Source organism: Mustelus asterias, chromosome 17 (genome assembly GCF_964213995.1).
Source record: "Mustelus asterias chromosome 17, sMusAst1.hap1.1, whole genome shotgun sequence".
NCBI classification, from domain to species: domain Eukaryota; kingdom Metazoa; phylum Chordata; class Chondrichthyes; order Carcharhiniformes; family Triakidae; genus Mustelus; species Mustelus asterias.
The window spans coordinates 931285-957799 of NC_135817.1; the positions used below are offsets into that span (position 1 = coordinate 931285).

The following is a 26515-nucleotide window of genomic DNA, read 5'->3' on the forward strand; positions in this document are numbered from 1 at the left end:
TCAGTCCTCTGGCACTATCCCCGTGGACAGTGAGGACCCAAAGATCAAAGCCAAAGGCTCTGCAATCTCATCCCTTGCCTCCCAAAGAATCCTAGGATATACCTCATCTGGCCCAGGGGACTTATCGACCTTCAGGTTTTTCAAAATTGCTAATATATCTTCCCTCAGAACATCTGCCTCCTCCAGCCTATCAGCCTGTATCACACTCTCATCCTCAAAAACATGGCCCCTCTCCTTGGTGAACACTGAAGAAAAGTATTCATTCATCGCCTCTCCTATCTCTTCTGACTCCATGCACAAGTTCCCACTACTGTCCTTGACCGGCCCTAACCTCACCCTGGTCATTCTTTTATTCCTCACGTAAGAGTAAAAAGCCTTGGGGTTTTCCTTGATCCGACCCGCCAAGGACTTCTCATGCCCCCTCCTAGCTCTCCTAAGCCCCTTTTTCAGCTCATTCCTTGCTAACTTGTAACCCTCAATCGACCCAACTGAACCTTGTTTTCTCATCCTTACATACGCTTCCTTCTTCCTCTTGACAAGACATTCAACCTCTTTTGTGAACCATGGTTCCCTCACTCGGCCATTTCCTCCCTGCCTGACAGGGACATACCTATCAAGGACACGTAGTATTTGTTCCTTGAACAAGCTCCACTTTTCATTTGTGCCTTTCCCTGACAGTTTCTGTTCCCATCTTATGCCCCCTAATTCTTGCCTAATCGCATCATAATTACCTCTCCCCCAATTATAAACCTTGCCCTGCCGTACGGCCCTACCCCTCTCCATTGCAATGACAAAAGACACCGGTTTGCGGTCGCTATCTCCAAAGTTCTCTCCCACAACCAAATCTAACAAGATTAATATGGCCCCATGGGGAAGATTCTGTCATTTCCGTGGAGCTCCGAGGACACACGGTGCAGGGACACCAGGGGAAGGGCCCCACGGTGCAGGGACACCAGGGGAAGGACCCCACGGTGCAGGGACACCAGGAGAAGGGCCGCATGGTGCAGGGACACCAGGGGAAGGGCCCCACGGTGCAGGGGCACCAGGGGAAGGGCCCCACGGTGCAGGGGCACCAGGGGAAGGACCCCACGGTGCAGGGACACCAGGAGAAGGGCCCCACGGTGGAGAGGCACCCGGGAAAGGGCCCCACGGTGGAGGGGCACCCGGGAAAGGGCCCCACGGTGCAGGGGCACCAGGGGAAGGGCCCCACGGTGCAGGGACACCAGGGGAAGGGCCCCACGGTGCAGGGACACCAGGGGAAGGGCCCCACGGTGCAGGGGCACCAGGGGAAGGGCCCCACAGTGCAGGGGCACCAGGGGAAGGACCCCATGGTGCAGGGACACCAGGAGAAGGGCCCCATGGTGCAGGGACACCTGGAGAAAGGCCCCACGGTGCAGGGACACCAGGGGAAGAGCCCCATGGTGCAGGGACACCAGGAGAAGGGCCCCACGGTGGAGGGGCACCCGGGAAAGGGCCCCACGGTGCAGGGGCACCAGGGGAAGGGCCCCACGGTGCAGGGGCACCAGGGGAAGAGCCCCACGATGCAGGGACACCAGGAGAAGGGCCCCACAGTGGAGGGGCACCCGGGAAAGGGCCCCATGGTGCAGGGGCACCAGGGGAAGGGCCCAACGGTGCAGGGACACCAGGGGAAGAGCCCCATGGTGCAGGGACACCAGGAGAAGGGCCCCACGGTGGAGGGACAATCTCTAATACAGCACTGTGATTGAGGGTAGGATCACACAAGGACAAAGGAGGGAACTTGTGCTTGGAGGCTGAGAATGTGAGTGCAATCCTAACTAAGTACTTTGTATCGGTATTCACCAAGGAGAAGGACACAGAGGACAGTGAGATTAGTAAGAAGTCTCACAACACCAGGGTAAAGTCCAACAGGTTTATTTGGTAGCACGAGCTTTCGGAGAGCTGCTCCTTCCTCAAGTGAGTGATGAAGACTCACCTGAGGAAGGAGCAGCGCTCCGAAAGCTCGTGCTACCAAATAAACCTGTTGGACTTTACCCTGGTGTTGTGAGACTTCTTACTGTGCCAACCCAGTCCAACGCCGGCATCTCCACATCAGTGAGATTAATGTGGAGCATAATAATATGCTAGGGCATCCTGAGGTCAAGAAAGAAGTGGCGTTGGGACTCTTGAAGAGCATTAAAGTCCCCAGGACCCGATGGGATCTACCCCAGGTTATTGAGAGAGACAAGAGAGGAAATTGCAGGGACCCTGACAATGATCTTTGCACCCTCACTAGCCACTGGAGAGGTCCCGGAGGACTGGCGGGTAGCTAATGTTGTTCCTCTGTTCAAGAAAGGGAAAAAGGGGTAATCCAGGAAATTATAGTCCAGTGAATCCCACATCGGTGGGTTGGAAGCTACTGGAGAGGATCCTCACGCGCATTTGGAAAGGCATGGCCTACTACAGAAGTCAGCATGGCTTTGTGTGGGGCAGGTCATGTCTTACTAACTTGATTGATTTTTGTTGGGGAGTTTCAAAGAAGTTCCAAAGAGTTTCTACAAATACATAAAGGGCAAAAGAGTAACTCGGGAGAGAGTCGGGCCTCTTAAGGATCAACAAGGTCATCTATGTGTGGATCCACAAGAGATGGGTGAGATCCGAAATGAATATCCCTCATCAGTATTTACTGTTGAGAAAAGCATGGATGTTAGGGAACTTGGGGAAATAAATAGTGATGTCTTGAGGAGTGTACATATTACAGAGAAGGAGGTGCTGGAAGTCTTAAAGCGCATCAAGGTAGATAAATCTGCGGGACCTGATGAGGTATATCCCAGGACATTGTGGGAGGCTAGGGAGGAAATTGTGGGTCCCCTAGCCGAGATATTTGAATCATCAATAGTCACGGATGAGGTGCCTGAAGATTGGAGAGTGGCAAATGTTGTGCCTTTGATTAAAAAGGGCTGCAGGGAAAAGCCTGGGAACTACAGGCCAGTGAGCCTCACATCTGTGGTGGGTAAATTGTTGGAAGGTATTTTGAGAGACAGGATCTACAGGCATTTAGAGACGCAAGGACTGATTAGGGACAGTCAGCATAGCTTTGTGAGTGGAAAATCATGTCTCACGAATTTGATTGAGTTTTTTGAAGGGGTAACCAAGAAGGTCGATGAGGGCAGTGCAGTTGATGTTGTCTACATGGACTTTCACAAGGCCTTTGACAAGGTACCACATGGTAGGTTGTTGCATAAAGTTAAATCTCACGGGATTCACAGTGAGGTATCTAAATGGATACAAAATTGGCTTCTTAACAGAAGCCAGAGGGTGGTTGTAGAAGGTTGTTTTTCAAACTGGAGGCCTGTGACCAGCGGTGTGCCTCAGGGATCAGTGCTGGGTCCACTGTTATTTGTCATTTATATTAATGATTTGGATGAGAATATAGGGGGCATGGTTAGTAAGTTTGCAGATGATACTAAGATTGGTGGCATAGTGGACAGTGAAGAAAGTTATCTCCAATTGCAAGGGATCGTGACCAATTGGGCCAGTGGGCTGACGAATGGCAGATGGAGTTTAATTCAGACAAATGCGAGGTGATGCATTTTGGTAGATTGAACCAGGGCAGGACTTAGTTAATGGTAGGGCGTTGGGGAGAGTTACAGAACAAAGCGATCGAGGGGTACATGTTCATAGCTCCTTGAAAGTGGAGTCACAGATGGACAGAGTGGTGAAGAAGGCATTCGGCATGCTTGGTTTCATTGGTCAGAACATTGAATACAGGAGTTGGGACATCTTTTGAAGTTGTACAAGACATTGGTAAGGCCACACTTGGAATTCTGTGTACAGTTCTGGTTACCCTATTATAGAAAGGATATTATTAAACTAGAAAGAGTGCAGAAAAGATTTACTAGGATGCTACTGGGACTTGATGGTTTGAGTTATAAGGAGAGGCTGGATAGACTGGGACTTTTTTCTCTGGAGCGTAGGAGGCTGAGGGGTGATCTTATAGATGTCTATAAAATAATGAGGGGCATAGATCAGCTAGATAGTCAATATCTTTTCCCAAAGGTAGGGGAGTCTAAAACTAGAGGACATAGATTTAAGGTGCGAGGGGAGAGATATAAAAGTGTCCAGAGGGGCAATTATTTCACACAGAGGGTGGTGAGTGTCTGGAACAAGCTGCCAGAGGCAGTAGTAGAGGCGGGTACAATTTTGTCTTTTAAAAAGCATTTGGATAGTTACATGGGTACGATGGGTATAGAGGGATATGGACCAAATGCAGGCAATTGGGATTAGCTTAGGGGTTTAAAAAAAAAGGGCTGCATGGACAAGTTGGGCCGAAGGGCCTGTTTCCATGCTGTAAATCTCTATGATTCAATGAGGTGACGAGGGTGATCGATGAGGGCAGAGCAATGGATGTTGTCCACACAGATTTTAGTAAGGCTTTCGACAAGGTCCCTCATGATAGGCCTATCCAGAACATTAAGGTGCATGGGATCCATGGTGACTTGGCCACTTGGATACAGAATTGGCTCGCCCATAGAAGTCAGAGTGTAGTGGTAGAAGGGTGTTTTTCTGGCTGGAGGTCTGTGACTGGTGGTATTCATGATGTGGAGATGCTGGCACTGGACTCGGGTAAACACAGTAAGAAGTCTAACAACACCAGGTTAAAGTCCAACAGGTTTATTTGGTAGCAAAAGCCACTAGCTTAGAAACTTCTTCCTGGTGGTGTTCCGCAGGGATCCATACTGGCACCTCTGCCGTTTGTGATAAATATAAATGACTTGGATGAAAATGTAGATGGATGGGTTAGTAAGTTTGCAGATGACACAAAGATAGGCCGAGTTGTGGAAAGTGTAGAAGGTTGTCGGAGGATACAGCGGAATATCGATCAGCTGCAGATATGGGTGGAGAAATGGCAGATGGGGTTTAATCCGGGGAAGTGTGAGGTGCTGCTCTTTGGGGGATCAAGTGTTAAGGGTAAGTATACAGTTAATGGCAGGACCCTGAACAGCACTGGTGTACAGAGGGATCTTGGGGTTCAAGTCCATAGCTCCCTGAAAGTGCCACACAAGTAGATAGGGTGGGAAAGAAGGCGTATGGAACGCTTGCCTTTATTGGTCGGGGCATTGAGTGCAAGAGTTAGGATGTCACGTTGCAGCTTTATAAAACTTTGGTGAGGCTGCGTTTAGAGTATTGCGTTCAATTCTGGTCGCCGCATTACAGGGAGGATGTGGAGGCTTTGGAGAGGGTGCGGAAGAGGTTTACCAGGATGCTGCCTGGATTAGAGGGTAGGAGCTATAAGGAGAGGCTGGACAAACTGGGGCTGTTTTCTCTGGAGCGGCGGAGGCTGAGGGGAGACCTGATAGAAGAATATAAAATGATGAGAGGCATCGATAGGGTTGACAGTCAGAATCTTTTTCCCAGAGTTGAAATGTCTAATACTCGGGGGCACGCGCTTCAGGTGAGAGGGGGGAAGTTCAGAGGAGATGTGAGGGGTAAGTTTTTTACACAGAGGGTGGTGGGTGTCAGGAACGCGCTGCCTGGGGTGGTGGTGGAGGCAGATACGATCGGGGCGATTAAGGGGCTTTTAGATAAGCCCAGGAATATGCAAGGAACAGAGGGATATGGAGCAAGGGCAGGGAACAGGGATTAGTTTAATTTGGCCTCATGTTCGGCACATGGTGGGTCGAAGGGCCTGTTCCTGTGCTGTAATGTTCAATGTTCTATGATTAAGATTAATATGTCCTGAGACTGCCCCGGAACTCCAAGGAACAACGGACCAGGGACACCAAGGAAGGTCCCCATGGTGCAGGGACACCAGGGGAAGGGCCCCACGGCGCAGGAACACCAGGGGAAGGGCCCCACGGCGCAGGAACACCAGGGGAAGGGCCCCACGGCGCAGGAACACCAGGGGAAGGGCCCCACGGCGCAGGAACACCAGGGGAAGGGCCCCACGGTGCAGGGACACCAGGGGAAGCGCCCCATGGTGCAGGAACACCAGGGGAAGGGCCCCACGGTGCAGGGACACCAGGGGAAGGGCCCTACGGCGCAGGGACACCGGGGGAAGGGCCCCACGGTGCAGGGACACCAGGGGAAGGGCCCCACGGTGCAGGGACACCAGGGGAAGGGCCCCACGGTGCAGGGACACCAGGGGAAGGGCCTCACGGTGCAGGGACACTGGGGATGGGCTCCAGGGTGCAGGGGCACCAGGTAACGGGTCCCCCGGGGCAGGGATATTTGGGGAGGTTGGTGCGTTGTACAATATACTGTGGGAGACGGTATTCTGGGATCCGGTTGCTATGGGTTGTCCTCCAAGAATTACTGGATTCACTGTGTTGTAGAAAGGAGAGAGGAGTGTTGAAGAAAGTCCCAATATTTTTCTGGGGGAATCCGATCTTCGACTGTGAGGAGCTATACGGTGAAGAGATGGAACTGACCGAGATGTTACCCTGTTATAATGTTCCAGACTGCGATTGAAAGAGGTGAGTGAATGGGGGTTCCCCCATCCCCCTGCAGCACACACTGACTCTCCCTGGGGTACGGGTCCCACACACACGGACTCTCACTGGGGCACGGGTCCCACACACACGGACTCTCACTGGGGTACGGGTCCCACACACACTGACTCTCACTGGGGTATGGGTCCCACACACACGGACTCTCACTGGGGTACGGGTCCCACACACACTGACTCTCACTGGGGTACGGGTCCCACACACACTGACTCTCACTGGGGTACGGGTTCCACACACACTGACTCTCACTGGGGTATGGGTTCCACACACACTGACTCTCACTGGGGTACGGGTCCCACACACACTGACTCTCACTGGGGGACGGGTTCCACACACACTGACTCTCACTGGGGTACGGGTCCCACACACACGGACTCTCACTGGGGTACGGGTCCCACACACACTGACTCTCACTGGGGTACGGGTCCCACACACACGGACTCTCACTGGGGTACGGGTCCCACACACACTGACTCTCACTGGGGTACGGGTCCCACACACACTGACTCTCACTGGGGTACGGGTTCCACACACACTGACTCTCACTGGGGTACGGGTTCCACACACACTGTCTCTCACTGGGGTACGGGTCCCACACACACTGACTCTCACTGGGGGACGGGTTCCACACACACTGACTCTCACTGGGGTACGGGTTCCACACACACTGACTCTCACTGGGGTACGGGTCCCACACACACTGACTCTCACTGGGGTACGGGTCCCACACACACTGACTCTCACTGGGGTACGGGTTCCACACACAGTGACTCTCCCTGGGGTACGGGTTCCACACACACTGACTCTCCCTGGGGTACGGGTTCCACACACACTGACTCTCCCTGGGGTACGGGTTCCACACACACTGACTCTCCCTGGGGTACGGGTTCCACACACACTGACACTCACTGGGGTACGGGTTCCACACACACTGACTCTCACTGGGGTACGGGTTCCACACACACTGACACTCACTGGGGTACGGGTTCCACACACACTGACTCTCCCTGGGGTACGGGTTCCACACACACTGACTCTCCCTGGGGTACGGGTTCCACACACACTGACTCTCCCTGGGGTACGGGTCCCACACACACTGACACTCACTGGGGTACGGGTTCCACACACACTGACTCTCACTGGGGTACGGGTTCCTCACACACTGACTCTCACTGGGGTACGGGTTCCACACACACTGACTCTCACTGGGGTACGGGTCCCACACACACTGACTCTCACTGGGGTACGGGTTACACACACACTGACTCTCACTGGGGTACGGGTCCCACACACACTGACTCTCACTGGGGTACGGGTCCCACACACACTGACTCTCACTGGGGTACGGGTTACACACACACTGACTCTCACTGGGGTACGGGTTCCTCACACACTGACTCTCACTGGGGTACGGGTTCCACAAACACTGACTCTCACTGGGGTACGGGTTCCACACACACTGACTCTCACTGGGGTACGGGTCCCACACACACTGACTCTCACTGGGGTACGGGTCCCACACACACTGAGTCTCACTGGGGTACGGGTTCCACACACACTGACTCTCCCTGGGGTACGGGTTCCACACACACTGACTGTCACTGGGGTACGGGTCCCACACACACTGACACTCACTGGGGTACGGGTTCCACACACACTGACTCTCACTGGGGTACGGGTTCCTCACACACTGACTCTCACTGGGGTACGGGTTCCTCACACACTGACTCTCACTGGGGTACGGGTTCCTCACACACTGACTCTCACTGGGGTACGGATTCCACACACACTGACTCTCACTGGGGTACGGGTTCCTCACACACTGACTCTCACTGGGGTACGGGTCCCACACACACTGACTCTCACTGGGGTACGGGTCCCACACACACTGACTCTCACTGGGGTACGGGTCCCACACACACTGACTCTCACTGGGGTACGGGTCCCACACACACTGACTCTCACTGGGGTACGGGTCCCACACACACTGACTCTCACTGGGGTACGGGTCCCACACACACTGACTCTCACTGGGGTACGGGTCCCACACATACTGACTCTCACTGGGGTACGGGTCCCACGCACACTCACTCTCACTGGGGTACGGGTCCCACACACACTGACTCTCACTGGGGTATGGGTTCCACACACACTGACTCTCACTGGGGTACGGGTTCCACACACACTGACTCTCACTGGGGTACGGGTCCCACACACACTGACTCTCACTGGGGTACGGGTCCCACACACACTGACTCTCACTGGGGTACGGGTTCCACACACACTGTCTCTCACTGGGGTACGGGTTCCACACACACTGACTCTCACTGGGGTACGGGTTCCACACACACTGACTCTCACTGGGGTACGGGTCCCACACACACTGACTCTCACTTGGGTACGGGTTCCACACACACTGACTCTCACTGGGGTACGGGTTCCACACACACTGACTCTCACTGGGGTACGGGTCCCACACATACTGACTCTCACTGGGGTACGGGTTACACACACACTGACTCTCACTGGGGTACGGGTCCCACACACACTGACTCTCACTGGGGTACGGGTTCCACACACACTGACTCTCACTGGGGTACGGGTTCCACACACACTGACACTCACTGGGGTACGGGTTCCACACACACTGACACTCACTGGGGTACGGGTCCCACACACACTGACTCTCACTGGGGTACGGGTTCCACACACACTGACTCTCACTGGGGTACGGGTCCCACACACACTGACTCTCACTGGGGTATGGGTCCCACACACACTGACTCTCACTGGGGTACGGGTTCCACACACACTGACTCTCACTGGGGTACGGGTTCCACACACACTGACTCTCACTGGGATACGGGTTCCACACACACTGACTCTCCCTGGGGTACGGGTTCCACACACACTGACTCTCCCTGGGGTACGGGTTCCACACACACTGACTCACACTGGGGTACGGGTCCCACACACACTGACACTCACTGGGGTACGGGTTCCACACACACTGACTCTCACTGGGGTACAGGTTCCTCACACACTGTCTCTCACTGGGGTACGGGTCCCACACACACTGACTCTCACTGGGGTACGGGTTACACACACACTGACTCTCACTGGGGTACGGGTCCCACACACACTGACACTCACTGGGGTACGGGTTCCACACACACTGACTCTCACTGGGGTACGGGTTCCTCACACACTGACTCTCACTGGGGTACGGGTTCCACAAACACTGACTCTCACTGGGGTACGGGTTCCACACACACTGACTCTCACTGGGGTACGGGTCCCACACACACTGACTCTCACTGGGGTACGGGTCCCACACACACTGACTCTCACTGGGGTACGGGTCCCACACACACTGACTCTCACTGGGGTATGGGTTCCACACACACTGACTCTCACTGGGGTACGGGTTCCACACACACTGACTCTCACTGGGGTACGGGTCCCACACACACTGACTCTCACTGGGGTACGGGTCCCACACTCACTGACTCTCACTGGGGTACGGGTTCCACACACACTGTCTCTCACTGGGGTACGGGTTCCACACACACTGACTCTCACTGGGGTACGGGTTCCACACACACTGACTCTCACTGGGGTACGGGTCCCACACACACTGACTCTCACTTGGGTACGGGTTCCATACACACTGACTCTCACTGGGGTACGGGTTCCACACACACTGACTCTCACTGGGGTACGGGTCCCACACACACTGACTCTCACTGGGGTACGGGTTACACACACACTGACTCTCACTGGGGTACGGGTTCCACACACACTGACACTCACTGGGGTACGGGTTCCACACACACTGACTCTCCCTGGGGTACGGGTTCCACACACACTGACTCTCCCTGGGGTACGGGTTCCACACATACTGACTCTCACTGGGGTACGGGTCCCACACACACTGACACTCACTGGGGTACGGGTTCCACACACACTGACTCTCACTGGGGTACAGGTTCCTCACACACTGACTCTCACTGGGGTACGGGTCCCACACACACTGACTCTCACTGGGGTACGGGTTACACACACACTGACTCTCACTGTGGTACGGGTCCCACACACACTGTCACTCACTGAGGTACGGGTTCCACACACACAGACTCTCACTGGGGTACAGGTTCCTCACACACTGACTCTCACTGGGGTACGGGTTCCACACACACTGACTCTCACTGGGGTACGGGTTCCACACACACTGACTCTCACTGGGGTACGGGTTCCACACACACTGACTCTCACTGGGGTACGGGTTCCTCACACACTGACTCTCACTGGGGTACGGGTTCCACACACACTGACTCTCACTGGGGTACGGGTCCCACACACACTGACTCTCACTGGGGTACGGGTCCCACACACACTGACTCTCACTGGGGTACGGGTCCCACACATACTGACTCTCACTGGGGTACGGGTCCCACACACACTGACTCTCACTGGGGTATGGGTTCCACACACACTGACTCTCACTGGGGTACGGGTTCCACACACACTGACTCTCACTGGGGTACGGGTCCCACACACACTGACTCTCACTGGGGTACGGGTCCCACACACACTGACTCTCACTGGGGTACGGGTCCCACACACACTGACTCTCACTGGGATACGGGTTCCACACACACTGTCTCTCACTGGGGTACGGGTTCCACACACACTGACTCTCACTGGGGTACGGGTTCCACACACACTGACTCTCACTGGGGTACGGGTCCCACACACACTGACTCTCACTGGGGTACGGGTTCCGCACACTGACTCTCACTGGGGTACGGGTCCCACACACACTGACTCTCACTGGGGTACGGGTTCCACTCACGCTGACTCTCACTGGGGTACGGGTTCCTCACACACTGACTCTCACTGGGGTACGGGTCCCACACACTGACTCTCACTGGGGTACGGGTCCCACACACACTGACTCTCACTGGGGTACGGGTCCCACACACACTGACTCTCACTGGGGTACGGGTTCCACACACACTGACTCTCACTGGGGTACGGGTCCCACACACACTGACTCTCACTGGGGTACGGGTTCCTCACACACTGACTCTCACTGGGGTACGGGTCCCACACACACTGACTCTCACTGGGGTACGGGTCCCACACACACTGACTCTCACTGGTGTACGGGTTCCTCACACACTGACTCTCACTGGGGTACGGGTCCCACACACACTGACTCTCACTGGGGTATGGGTTCCACACACACTGACTCTCACTGGGGTACGGGTCCCACACACACTGACTCTCACTGGGGTACGGGTCCCACACACACTGACTCTCACGGGGTACGGGTCCCACACACACTGACTCTCACTGGGGTACGGGTCCCACACACACTGACTCTCACTGGGGTATGGGTTCCACACACACTGACTCTCACTGGGGTACGGGTTCCACACACACTGACTCTCACTGGGGTACGGGTCCCACACACACTGACTCTCACTGGGGTACGGGTCCCACACACACTGACTCTCACTGGGGTACGGGTTCCACACACACTGTCTCTCACTGGGGTACGGGTTCCACACACACTGACTCTCACTGGGGTACGGGTTCCACACACACTGACTCTCACTGGGGTACGGGTCCCACACACACTGACTCTCACTTGGGTACGGGTTCCACACACACTGACTCTCACTGGGGTACGGGTTCCACACACACTGACTCTCACTGGGGTACGGGTCCCACACACACTGACTCTCACTGGGGTACGGGTTACACACACACTGACTCTCACTGGGGTACGGGTCCCACACACACTGACTCTCACTGGGGTACGGGTTCCACACACACTGACTCTCACTGGGGTACGGGTTCCACACACACTGACACTCACTGGGGTACGGGTTCCACACACACTGACACTCACTGGGGTACGGGTCCCACACACACTGACTCTCACTGGGGTACGGGTTCCACACACACTGACTCTCACTGGGGTACGGGTCCCACACACACTGACTCTCACTGGGGTATGGGTCCCACACACACTGACTCTCACTGGGGTACGGGTTCCACACACACTGACTCTCACTGGGGTACGGGTTCCACACACACTGACTCTCACTGGGATACGGGTTCCACACACACTGACTCTCCCTGGGGTACGGGTTCCACACACACTGACTCTCCCTGGGGTACGGGTCCCACACACACTCACTCACACTGGGGTACGGGTCCCACACACACTGACACTCACTGGGGTACGGGTTCCACACACACTGACTCTCACTGGGGTACAGGTTCCTCACACACTGTCTCTCACTGGGGTACGGGTCCCACACACACTGACTCTCACTGGGGTACGGGTTACACACACACTGACTCTCACTGGGGTACGGGTCCCACACACACTGACACTCACTGGGGTACGGGTTCCACACACACTGACTCTCACTGGGGTACGGGTTCCTCACACACTGACTCTCACTGGGGTACGGGTTCCACAAACACTGACTCTCACTGGGGTACGGGTTCCACACACACTGACTCTCACTGGGGTACGGGTCCCACACACACTGACTCTCACTGGGGTACGGGTCCCACACACACTGACTCTCACTGGGGTACGGGTCCCACACACACTGACTCTCACTGGGGTATGGGTTCCACACACACTGACTCTCACTGGGGTACGGGTTCCACACACACTGACTCTCACTGGGGTACGGGTCCCACACACACTGACTCTCACTGGGGTACGGGTCCCACACTCACTGACTCTCACTGGGGTACGGGTTCCACACACACTGTCTCTCACTGGGGTACGGGTTCCACACACACTGACTCTCACTGGGGTACGGGTTCCACACACACTGACTCTCACTGGGGTACGGGTCCCACACACACTGACTCTCACTTGGGTACGGGTTCCATACACACTGACTCTCACTGGGGTACGGGTTCCACACACACTGACTCTCACTGGGGTACGGGTCCCACACACACTGACTCTCACTGGGGTACGGGTTACACACACACTGACTCTCACTGGGGTACGGGTTCCACACACACTGACACTCACTGGGGTACGGGTTCCACACACACTGACTCTCCCTGGGGTACGGGTTCCACACACACTGACTCTCCCTGGGGTACGGGTTCCACACATACTGACTCTCACTGGGGTACGGGTCCCACACACACTGACACTCACTGGGGTACGGGTTCCACACACACTGACTCTCACTGGGGTACAGGTTCCTCACACACTGACTCTCACTGGGGTACGGGTCCCACACACACTGACTCTCACTGAGGTACGGGTTACACACACACTGACTCTCACTGTGGTACGGGTCCCACACACACTGTCACTCACTGAGGTACGGGTTCCACACACACAGACTCTCACTGGGGTACAGGTTCCTCACACACTGACTCTCACTGGGGTACGGGTTCCACACACACTGACTCTCACTGGGGTACGGGTTCCACACACACTGACTCTCACTGGGGTACGGGTTCCACACACACTGACTCTCACTGGGGTACGGGTTCCTCACACACTGACTCTCACTGGGGTACGGGTTCCACACACACTGACTCTCACTGGGGTACGGGTCCCACACACACTGACTCTCACTGGGGTACGGGTCCCACACACACTGACTCTCACTGGGGTACGGGTCCCACACATACTGACTCTCACTGGGGTACGGGTCCCACACACACTGACTCTCACTGGGGTATGGGTTCCACACACACTGACTCTCACTGGGGTACGGGTTCCACACACACTGACTCTCACTGGGGTACGGGTCCCACACACACTGACTCTCACTGGGGTACGGGTCCCACACACACTGACTCTCACTGGGGTACGGGTCCCACACACACTGACTCTCACTGGGATACGGGTTCCACACACACTGTCTCTCACTGGGGTACGGGTTCCACACACACTGACTCTCACTGGGGTACGGGTTCCACACACACTGACTCTCACTGGGGTACGGGTCCCACACACACTGACTCTCACTGGGGTACGGGTTCCGCACACTGACTCTCACTGGGGTACGGGTCCCACACACACTGACTCTCACTGGGGTACGGGTTCCACTCACGCTGACTCTCACTGGGGTACGGGTTCCTCACACACTGACTCTCACTGGGGTACGGGTCCCACACACTGACTCTCACTGGGGTACGGGTCCCACACACACTGACTCTCACTGGGGTACGGGTCCCACACACACTGACTCTCACTGGGGTACGGGTTCCACACACACTGACTCTCACTGGGGTACGGGTCCCACACACACTGACTCTCACTGGGGTACGGGTTCCTCACACACTGACTCTCACTGGGGTACGGGTCCCACACACACTGACTCTCACTGGGGTACGGGTCCCACACACACTGACTCTCACTGGGGTACGGGTTCCTCACACACTGACTCTCACTGGGGTACGGGTCCCACACACACTGTCTCTCACTGGGGTATGGGTTCCACACACACTGACTCTCACTGGGGTACGGGTCCCACACACACTGACTCTCACTGGGGTACGGGTCCCACACACACTGACTCTCACGGGGTACGGGTCCCACACACACTGACTCTCACTGGGGTACGGGTCCCACACACACTGACTCTCACTGGGGTATGGGTTCCACACACACTGACTCTCACTGGGGTACGGGCTCCACACACACTGACTCTCACTGGGGTACGGGTCCCACACACACTGACTCTCACTGGGGTACGGGTCCCACACACACTGACTCTCACTGGGGTACGGGTTCCACACACACTGTCTCTCACTGGGGTACGGGTTCCACACACACTGACTCTCACTGGGGTACGGGTTCCACACACACTGACTCTCACTGGGGTACGGGTCCCACACACACTGACTCTCACTTGGGTACGGGTTCCACACACACTGACTCTCACTGGGGTACGGGTTCCACACACACTGACTCTCACTGGGGTACGGGTCCCACACACACTGACTCTCACTGGGGTACGGGTTACACACACACTGACTCTCACTGGGGTACGGGTCCCACACACACTGACTCTCACTGGGGTACGGGTTCCACACACACTGACTCTCACTGGGGTACGGGTTCCACACACACTGACACTCACTGGGGTACGGGTTCCACACACACTGACACTCACTGGGGTACGGGTCCCACACACACTGACTCTCACTGGGGTACGGGTTCCACACACACTGACTCTCACTGGGGTAGGGGTCCCACACACACTGACTCTCACTGGGGTATGGGTCCCACACACACTGACTCTCACTGGGGTACGGTTTCCACACACACTGACTCTCACTGGGGTACGGGTTCCACACACACTGACTCTCACTGGGATACGGGTTCCACACACACTGACTCTCCCTGGGGTACGGGTTCCACACACACTGACTCTCCCTGGGGTACGGGTTCCACACACACTGACTCACACTGGGGTACGGGTCCCACACACACTGACACTCACTGGGGTACGGGTTCCACACACACTGACTCTCACTGGGGTACAGGTTCCTCACACACTGTCTCTCACTGGGGTACGGGTCCCACACACACTGACTCTCACTGGGGTACGGGTCCCACACACACTGACTCTCACTGGGGTACGGGTCCCACACACACTGACTCTCACTGGGGTACGGGTTACACACACACTGACTCTCACTGGGGTACGGGTCCCACACACACTGACACTCACTGGGGTACGGGTCCCACACACACTGACTCTCACTGGGGTACGGGTTCCTCACACACTGTCTCTCACTGGGGTACGGGTCCCACACACACTGACTCTCACTGGGGTACGGGTTACACACACACTGACTCTCACTGGGGTACGGGTCCCACACACACTGACTCTCACTGGGGTACGGGTCCCACACACACTGACTCTCACTGGGGTATGGGTTCCACACACACTGACTCTCACTGGGGTACGGGTTCCACACACACTGACTCTCACTGGGGTACGGGTCCCACACACACTGACTCTCACTGGGGTACGGGTCCCACACTCACTGACTCTCACTGGGGTACGGGTTCCACACACACTGTCTCTCACTGGGGTACGGGTTCCACACACACTGACTCTCACTGGGGTACGGGTTCCACACACACTGACTCTCACTGGGGTACGGGTCCCACACACACTGACTCTCACTTGGGTACGGGTTCCATACACACTGACTCTCACTGGGGTACGGGTTCCACACACACTGACTCTCACTGGGGTACGGGTCCCACACACACTGACTCTCACTGGGGTACGGGTTACACACACACTGACTCTCACTGGGGTACGGGTTCCACACACACTGACACTCACTGGGGTACGGGTTCCACACACACTGACTCTCCCTGGGGTACGGGTTCCACACACACTGACTCTCCCTGGGGTACGGGTTCCACACATACTGACTCTCACTGGGGTACGGGTCCCACACACACTGACACTCACTGGGGTACGGGTTCCACACACACTGACTCTCACTGGGGTACAGGTTCCTCACACACTGACTCTCACTGGGGTACGGGTCCCACACACACTGACTCTCACTGAGGTACGGGTTACACACACACTGACTCTCACTGTGGTACGGGTCCCACACACACTGTCACTCACTGAGGTACGGGTTCCACACACACAGACTCTCACTGGGGTACAGGTTCCTCACACACTGACTCTCACTGGGGTACGGGTTCCACACACACTGACTCTCACTGGGGTACGGGTTCCACACACACTGACTCTCACTGGGGTACGGGTTCCACACACACTGACTCTCACTGGGGTACGGGTTCCTCACACACTGACTCTCACTGGGGTACGGGTTCCACACACACTGACTCTCACTGGGGTACGGGTCCCACACACACTGACTCTCACTGGGGTACGGGTCCCACACACACTGACTCTCACTGGGGTACGGTTCCCACACATACTGACTCTCACTGGGGTACGGGTCCCACACACACTGACTCTCACTGGGGTATGGGTTCCACACACACTGACTCTCACTGGGGTACGGGTTCCACACACACTGACTCTCACTGGGGTACGGGTCCCACACACACTGACTCTCACTGGGGTACGGGTCCCACACACACTGACTCTCACTGGGGTACGGGTCCCACACACACTGACTCTCACTGGGATACGGGTTCCACACACACTGTCTCTCACTGGGGTACGGGTTCCACACACACTGACTCTCACTGGGGTACGGGTTCCACACACACTGACTCTCACTGGGGTACGGGTCCCACACACACTGACTCTCACTGGGGTACGGGTTCCGCACACTGACTCTCACTGGGGTACGGGTCCCACACACACTGACTCTCACTGGGGTACGGGTTCCACTCACGCTGACTCTCACTGGGGTACGGGTTCCTCACACACTGACTCTCACTGGGGTTCGGGTCCCACACACTGACTCTCACTGGGGTACGGGTCCCACACACACTGACTCTCACTGGGGTACGGGTCCCACACACACTGACTCTCACTGGGGTACGGGTTCCACACACACTGACTCTCACTGGGGTACGGGTCCCACACACACTGACTCTCACTGGGGTACGGGTTCCTCACACACTGACTCTCACTGGGGTACGGGTCCCACACACACTGACTCTCACTGGGGTACGGGTCCCACACACACTGACTCTCACTGGGGTACGGGTTCCTCACACACTGACTCTCACTGGGGTACGGGTCCCACACACACTGACTCTCACTGGGGTACGGGTTCCACACACACTGACTCTCACTGGGGTACGGGTCCCACACACACTGACTCTCACTGGGGTACGGGTCCCACACACACTGACTCTCACGGGGTACGGGTCCCACACACACTGACTCTCACTGGGGTATGGGTCCCACACACACTGACTCTCACTGGGGTATGGGTTCCACACACACTGACTCTCACTGGGGTACGGGTTCCACACACACTGACTCTCACTGGGGTACGGGTCCCACACACACTGACTCTCACTGGGGTACGGGTCCCACACACACTGACTCTCACTGGGGTACGGGTCCCACACACACTGACTCTCACTGGGGTACGGGTTCCACACACACTGTCTCTCACTGGGGTACGGGTTCCACACACACTGACTCTCACTGGGGTACGGGTTCCACACACACTGACTCTCACTGGGGTACGGGTTCCTCACACACTGACTCTCACTGGGGTACGGGTCCCACACACACTGACTCTCACTGGGGTACGGGTCCCACACACACTGACTCTCACTGGGGTACGGGTCCCACACACACTGACTCTCACTGGGGTACGGGTTCCACACACACTGACTCTCACTGGGGTACGGGTTCCTCACACACTGACTCTCACTGGGGTACGGGTTCCTCACACACTGACTCTCACTGGGGTACGGGTTCCTCACGCACTGACTCTCACTGGGGTACGGGTTCCACACACACTGACTCTCACTGGGGTATGGGTTCCACACACACTGACTCTCACTGGGGTACGGGGTACACACACATTAGGGCTTTATCGGTGTTGATTCCGAGGGGTTGTGTTGGTTTGTTATTAATGAAGATTTCTTTATTCACAGGACGATGCTATGAATGAAAAGTGGATTTTGGACCTTGTTCATCCACCTGTCAGGATCGATGGATTTACATTCTGATTAGACTCTGCAATCGGCAATCTTAACACAGCGACTCTGTGTGTGAATCTCTCTCCACCTCATTACTTTCTCTCTCTCTCTCTCTCTCTCTCTGTGTCTCTGTCTCTATCTAATTTCTCATTGATATTAATCTCACAGTAAAACAACTTTTTGGAACATCTGTGTCTCTGTGAAATCTTTGGTTTATTTTCTGGGGCCTGTCACACAGTAACAGGGGCATCACCCGTCTCATTCAGCTTTCTGCTCAGTTTTCTGTTATTCCCCTATCCCCAAATCCATCCATACACCCTCACACCCCAAAGCCCTGCGCCGTGGGGCCCTTCCCCTGGTGTCCCTGCGCCGTGGGGCCCTTCCCCTGGCGTCCCTGCGCCGTGGGGCCCTTCCCCTGGTGTCCCTGCGCCGTGGGGCCCTTCCCCTGGTGTCCCTGCGCCGTGGGGCCCTTCCCCTGGTGTCCCTGCGCCGTGGGGCCCTTCCCCTGGTGTCCCTGCACCGTGGGGCCCTTCCCCTGCTGTCCCTGCACCGTGGGGCCCTTCCCCTGGTGTCCCTGCGCCGTGGGGCCCTCCCCCAGTGTCCCTGCGCCGTGGGGCCCTTCTCCTGGTGTCCCTGCGGCGTGGGGCCCTTCCCCTGGTGTCCCTGCACCGTGGGGCCCTTCCCCTGCTGTCCCTGCACCGTGGGGCCCTTCCCCTGATGTCCCTGCACCGTGGGCCCCTTCCCCAGTGTCCCTGCGCCGTGGGGCCCTACCCCTGGCGTCCCTGCACCGTGGGGCCCTTCCCCTGGTGTCCCTGCGGCGTGGGGCCCTTCCCCTGGTGTCTCTCCACCGTGGGGCCCTTCCCCTAGTGTCCCTGCGCCGTGGGGCCCTTCCCCTGGTGTCCCTGCGGCGTGGGGCCCTTCCCCTGGTGTCCCTGCGGCGTGGGGCCCTTCCCCTGGTGTCTCTCCACCGTGGGGCCCTTCCCCTGGTGTCCCTGCGCCGTGGGGCCCTTCCCCTGGTGTCCCTGCGCCTTGGGGCCCTTCCCCTGGTGTCCCTGCGCCGTGGGCCCCTTCCCCAGTGTCCCTGCGCCGTGGGGCCCTTCCCCTGGTGTCCCTGCGCCATGGGGCCCTTCCCCAGTGTCCCTGTGCCGTGGGGCCCTTCCCCTGGTGTCCCTGCACCTTGGGACCCTCAGTTGAATTCTTGTGAAGTATTTGAACTACCTCCATCTTGTATCATCTGTTTGGCCAAGTTCATTGCAGAGACATGAAAATGTAGAATTTTTCACTTCTCAATATGCCCCACCCTGCTTTGCTTTCAAAATAGAATGATTGCAGATTGTGAAATCAGGGCACTGTGATAGCGTGTAAAGATTTCCAATCTAAGGGACAATTTAGCATGGCCAATCCCCCTAACCTGCACATCTTTGGACACTAAGGGACAATTTAGCACGGCCAATCCACCGAACCCGCACATCTTTGGACACTAAGGGACAACTTAGCATGGCCAATCCCCCTAACCTGAACATCTTTGGACACTAAGGGGCAATTTAGCATGGCCAATCCACCCTAACCTGCACATCTAAGGAGGAGGTGTTAGCAATTCTGGAAAGGGTAAAAATAGATAAGTCCCCTGGGCCGGATGGGATTTATCCTTGGATTCTCTGGGAGGCTAGAGAGGAGATTGCAGAGCCTTTGGCTTTGATCTTTGTGTTGTCATTGTCTACAGGAACAGTGCCAGAAGACTGGAGGATAGCAAATGTTGTCCCCTTGTTCAAGAAGGGGAGTAGGGACAACCCTGGTAATTATAGACCGGTGAGCCTTACTTCTGTTGTGGGCAAAGTATTGGAAAGGATTATAAGAGATAGGGTTTATAATCACCTAGAAAGGAATAATTTGATTAGGGATAGTCAGCACGGTTTTGTGAAGGGTAGGTCGTGCCTCACAAACCTTATTGAGTTCTTTGAGAAGGCGACCAAAGAGGTAGATGAGGGTAAAGCGGTTGATGTGGTGTATATGGATTTCAGCAAAGCGTTTGATAAGGTTCCCCATGGTAAGCTTTTGCAGAAAATACGGACACATGAGATTGAGGGTGATTTAGTGGTTTGGATCAGGAATTGGCTCGCTGTAAGAAAACAAAGGGTGGTGGTTGATGGGAAATATTCATCCTGGAGTTCAGTTACTAGTGGTGTACCGCAAGGATCTGTTTTGGGGCCATTGCTGTTTGTCATTTTTATTAATGACCTGGATGAGGGCGTGGAAGGATGGATTCGTAAATTTGCGGATGACACTAAAGTCGGTGGAGTTGTAGACAGTGCGGAGGGAAGTGGCAGGTTACAGAGGGACATAGATAAGCTGCAGAGCTGGGCTGAGAGGTGGCAAATGGAGTTTAATGTGGAAAAGTGTGAGGTAATTCACTTTGGAAGCAGTAATAGGAATACAGAGTACTGGGCTAATGGTAAGATACTTGGTAGTGTGGATGAACAGAGGGATCTGGTGTCCATGTGCATAAATCCTTGAAAGTTGGCACCCAGGTTGATAGGGTTGTTAAGAAGGCGTACGGTGCGGTAGCTTTTATTGGTAGCGGGATTGAGTTTCGGAGCCAAAAGGTCGTGTTGCAGCTGTACAAAACTCTGGTGCGGCCGCATTTGGAGTATTGCGTACAGTTCTGGTCGCCGTATTATAGGAAGGATGTGGAAGTGTTGGAAAGGGTGCAGAGGAGATTTACCAGGATGTTGCCTGGTATGGTGGGAAAATCGTATGAGGAAAGGCTGAGGGGCTTGAGGTTGTTTTCGTTAGAAGAAGGTTAAGAGGTGACTTAATAGAGGCATACAAGATGATCAGAGGATTAGATAGGGTGGACAGTGAGAGCCTTTTTCCTCGGATGGTGATGGCTAGCACGAGGGGACTTAGCTTTAAATTGAGGTGTGAGAGATATAGGACAGATGTTAGAGGTAGGTTCTTTACTCAGAGAGTAGTAAGGGCATGGAATGCCCTGCCTGCAGCAGTGGTGGACTCGTCAACATTAAGAGCATTCAAATGGTTATTGGATAAACACATGGATGATATTGGAATAGTGTAGGTTAGAGGGGCTTTAGATTGGTACCACTGGACGGCACAACAACGAGGGCCAAAGGGCCTGTACTGCGCTGTAATGTTCTATGTTCTATCTTTGGACACTAGGGTAATTTAGCATGGCCACTCCCCCTAACCTGCACATCTATGGACACTAAGGGGTAATTTAGCATGGCCAATCCACCTAACCTGCACATCTGTGGACTGTGAGATCAGCAGCAGAAATGGAAGATGATTAAGAGACTCCTGGATGAGTACATGGGACTTAATAGGATGGAGGGTTATACGTCGGCCTAAAAGGTAGGGATATGTTCGGCACAACTTGTGGGGCCGAAGGGCCTGTTCTGTGCTGTAGTTTTTCTATGTTTCTATTATGGGTTAGTTCATAAATCAATGTTTGCTTTTTGATCTCAGTTTCAATCCTCAGGTGGTAATGGCAAAGGAAACCTCGTTGAAGATAGTGAGGACAATATGCCGCAGGCTAAAATGGAAACATACGAGGGTGGATGAGAGATATGAAACCTTGAATGTTTTTATTGTAATAAAGTAGGACACAAAGTCGCAGTGCTGGTGGTTTAAGAAAGGCACTGGGAAGATAGACGCAGTAAAACAGGATAAGCCGGTAGGGTCATAGAATCATAGAAACCCTACAGTACAGAAAGAGGCCATTCGGCCCATCGAGTCTGCACCGACCACAATCCCACCCAGGCCCTACCCCCATATATTTTACCCACTAATCCCCTCATCCCAGGACACTAAGGGGCAATTTCAGCACGGCCAATCAACCTAACCCGCACATCTTTGGACTGTGGGAGGAAACCAGAGCACCCGGAGGAAACCCACGCAGACACGGGGAGAATGTGCAAACTCCACACAGACAGTGACCCAAGCTGGGAATCGAACACGGGAGCTGTGAAGCAGCAGTGCTAACCACTGTGCTACCGTGCCGCCCTAGTTTGTTGAAGTGGTGAAGGGAAGCTCAATGGAATGTAACGAGGTGCAAAAGAATGTACAGCCTGGTCAGGGGATGATTGATAAGAAGGTGTCCGATCTCTTTAAAGAGTTTACTTGTGTGGGTAAAGTTTACTCATGTGTACCAGGAGGAGTGGGTAAAGAAGATAACATTTTGAGATCCGGGAACAAGACAATCTTTGATGGTAAGAGATGATGATTTGTGTAGCTTAGAAGGAGTATGACCAGAAAAGGTGGTAATATGTGGAATACAGGGTGAGAAGAGTAGAGTTCCATTATATAAGGTGAGGTTGGAGATTCCAGTGAAGAGTGGTGAAGTAACAGGAGCGAGAGAGAAATGATCTTGTCCACGAATACATTTTATCTTGGGCAATGACATTGCTGGATCACAGGTGGGTGTGATGCCTACTGTGGTTGAAATGCCAGTGGAGAATCAAACAACTGAGTTGTTTAAGGATGCGTATCCTGGGATTTTTCCCAGCTGTGTGGCAACAAGGTCACAGATTGAGACAAGAGGAGGGATCAAAGAATGAAGAAATAGAAGAAGCAGCCCAATTATCAGATATGATTTTTGATTGGATGGTTGAGAGATAGCAAGAACAAGAGGATGATGAAGCCGATATCTTCAGTTGAGGAAAGTTAGCAGAATTACAGCAGAACAATGCAGAGATAAAGTAATTGCATCAGAAAGCGTACACAGAAGAATCTGAGTGTATACCAGAAAGTTATTACATTAAAAATGATATCTTAATGAGGGAATGGAGACCTTTACATATTCAGACAGATGAAAAGTGGGCAGAAGTTCATCAAGTGGTATTGCCGGTAGGGTGTAGAAATGAGGTGTTGTGAGTAGCACATGAGGTACCAGTAGGAGGTCATGTGGGAGTAATAAAAACTCGAGCTAAAATACAAAAACATTTTTATTGGCCTGGACTGCATAAAGATGCAGTTAAATTTTGTCAGTCATGTCACACATGTCAGGTCATAGGGAAACCTCAAACGATGATAAAACCAGCACCCTAATACCATAGCATTTGAGGAACGTTTTACAAGGGTCTTAATTGATTGCGTAGGATCCCTCCCTAAAATGAAAAGTGGGAATCGATATCTATTGACGATAATGGGTGTGTCTACTAGGTTTCCAGAGACCATTCCAATTCACGGTCTTACAGCTAAAAGGATTGTAGAGGAGTTATTTAATTTTTTTAACTAGATATGGACTACCCACAGAAATACAATCAGATCAAGGATCAAACTTGACATCAAACTTATTCAAGGAGGGAATGAAACAATTTAAATCAACTGCGTACCATCCAGAATCACAAGGAGCGTTAGAGCTGTGACATCAAACTTTACAGACAATGCCAAGAGCTTATTGTCAAGATTATCCAGAGGATTGGAATAAAGGAATTCCATTTGTACTCTTTGCAATTAGGGATGCACCTAATGAGTCAACCAAGTTCAGTCCATTTGAATTGATTTTTGGTCACGAGGTAAGAAGACCACTTAAATTGATTAAAGATGGATGGTACAACTCCAACAACACTCAAGAAGCTTGACACCAACCAGGACAAAGCAGCCGCTTGATTGTCAACACATCTACAAACATTCAATCCCTCCACCACCGACGCTCAGTAGCAGCAGTGTGTACTATCTACAAGATCCACTGCAGCAACTCACCATAGATCCTTAGGCAGCACCTTCCAAACCCACGACCACTTCTATCGAGAAGGACAAGGGCAGCAGATAAATGGGAACACCACCACCTGCAAGTTCCCCTCCAAGCCACTCACCATCCTGAATTGGAAATATATCACCGTTCCTTCGCAGTCGCTGGGTCAAAATCCTGGAATTCCCTCCCTAACGGCATTGTGGGTTAACCCACAGCACGTGGACTGCAGCGATTCAAGGAGGCAGCTCACCACCACCTTCTCAAGGGGCAACTAGGGATGGGCAATAAATGCTGGCCAGCCAGCGACGCCCATGTCCCACGAATGAATAAAAAGCGAAATTGGTGAGTCAGCGTTCTGAGACTACATTATTGGACTGTGTCCAATTTTAGGAAGGGATTGACTAGGACTGGTGAGTTGGCCAGACAACATTTAAAAGGGGCACAGCGAGTGATGGAAAAAGAAGCAGGTAAGAGATGAAAAATTCATAGTTTTATTAATGGAAAGTATTAGTACGATTATCAGTGGTAGGTGAACCATTGAAAACAACGTTTAGTGAGCCTTATCAAATGGAAAGGAACTTGAGAACAAACAAAGAACGATACAGCACAGGAACAGGCCCTTCGGCCCTCCAAGCCCGCGCCGCTCCCTGGTCCAAACCAGACCATTCTTTTGTATCCCTCCATTCCCACTCCGTTCATGTGGCGATCTAGATAAGTCTTAAACGTTCCCAGTGTGTCCGCCTCCACCACCTTGCCCGGCAGCGCATTCCAGGCCCCCACCACCCTCTGTGTAAAATACATCCTTCTGATATCCGTGTTAAACCTCCCCCCCCCTCCCACCTTGAACCTATGACCCCTCGTGAACGTCACCACAGACCTGGGAAAAAGCTTCCCACCGTTCACCCTATCTATGCCTTTCATAATTTTATACATCTCTATTAGGTCACCCCTCATCCTCCATCTTTCCAGTGAGAACAACCCCAGTTTACCCAATCTCTCCTCATAACTAAGCCCCTCCATACCAGGCAACATCCTGGTAAACCTCCTCTGCACTCTCTCTAAAGCCTCCTCGTCCCTCTGGTAGTGTGGCGACCAGAACTGGACGCAGTATTCCAAATGCGGCCGAACCAACGTTCTATACAACCGCAACATCAGACCCCAACTTTTATACTCTATGCCCCATCCTATAAAGGCAAGCATGCCATATGCCTTATTCACTACCTTCTCCACCTGTGACATCACCTTCAAGGATCTGTGGACTTGCACACCCAGGTCCCTCTGCGTATCTACACCCTTTATGGTTCTGCCATTTATCGTACAGCTCCCCCTTACGTTAGTTCTACCAAAATGCATCACTTCGCATTAATCTGGATTGAACTCCATCTGCCATTTCTTTGCCCAAATTTCCAGCCTATCTATATCCTTCTGTAGCCTCTGACAATGTTCCTCACTATCTGCAAGTCCAGCCATTTTCGTGTCGTCCGCAAACTTACTGATCACCCCAGTTACACCTTCTTCCAGATCGTTTATATAAATCACAAACAGCAGAGGTCCCAATACAGAGCCCTGCGGAACACCACTAGTCACAGGCATCCAGCCGGAAAAAGACCCTTCCACTTCCACCCTCGGTCTTCTGTGACCAAGCCATCTAGC

The 26515-nt window shown here is 54.0% G+C and overlaps 2 protein-coding genes across 4 annotated transcripts in view; both read left to right on the forward strand.

Annotated features, from left to right (window-relative positions):
- The window catches only part of LOC144506261 (properdin-like), a 119571-nt gene extending 100364 nt beyond the window's left edge, over positions 1-19207 (forward strand). For all 3 annotated transcript variants that reach the window (XM_078232124.1, XM_078232126.1, XM_078232125.1), the window contains 2 exons: positions 6294-6434; positions 19105-19207. In XM_078232124.1, coding sequence (XP_078088250.1) covers positions 6294-6429 — 136 coding nt within the window. In that variant the 3' untranslated portion in view covers positions 6430-6434; positions 19105-19207. The remainder of the gene's footprint in view (positions 1-6293; positions 6435-19104) is intronic.
- The window catches only part of LOC144506107 (properdin-like), an 89324-nt gene extending 69993 nt beyond the window's left edge, over positions 1-19331 (forward strand). The window contains exon 13 of the mRNA XM_078231922.1: positions 19211-19331. The gene's annotated coding sequence lies outside the window, so the exon portion shown is untranslated. The remainder of the gene's footprint in view (positions 1-19210) is intronic.
- Positions 19332-26515: the final 7184 nt, after the last annotated feature.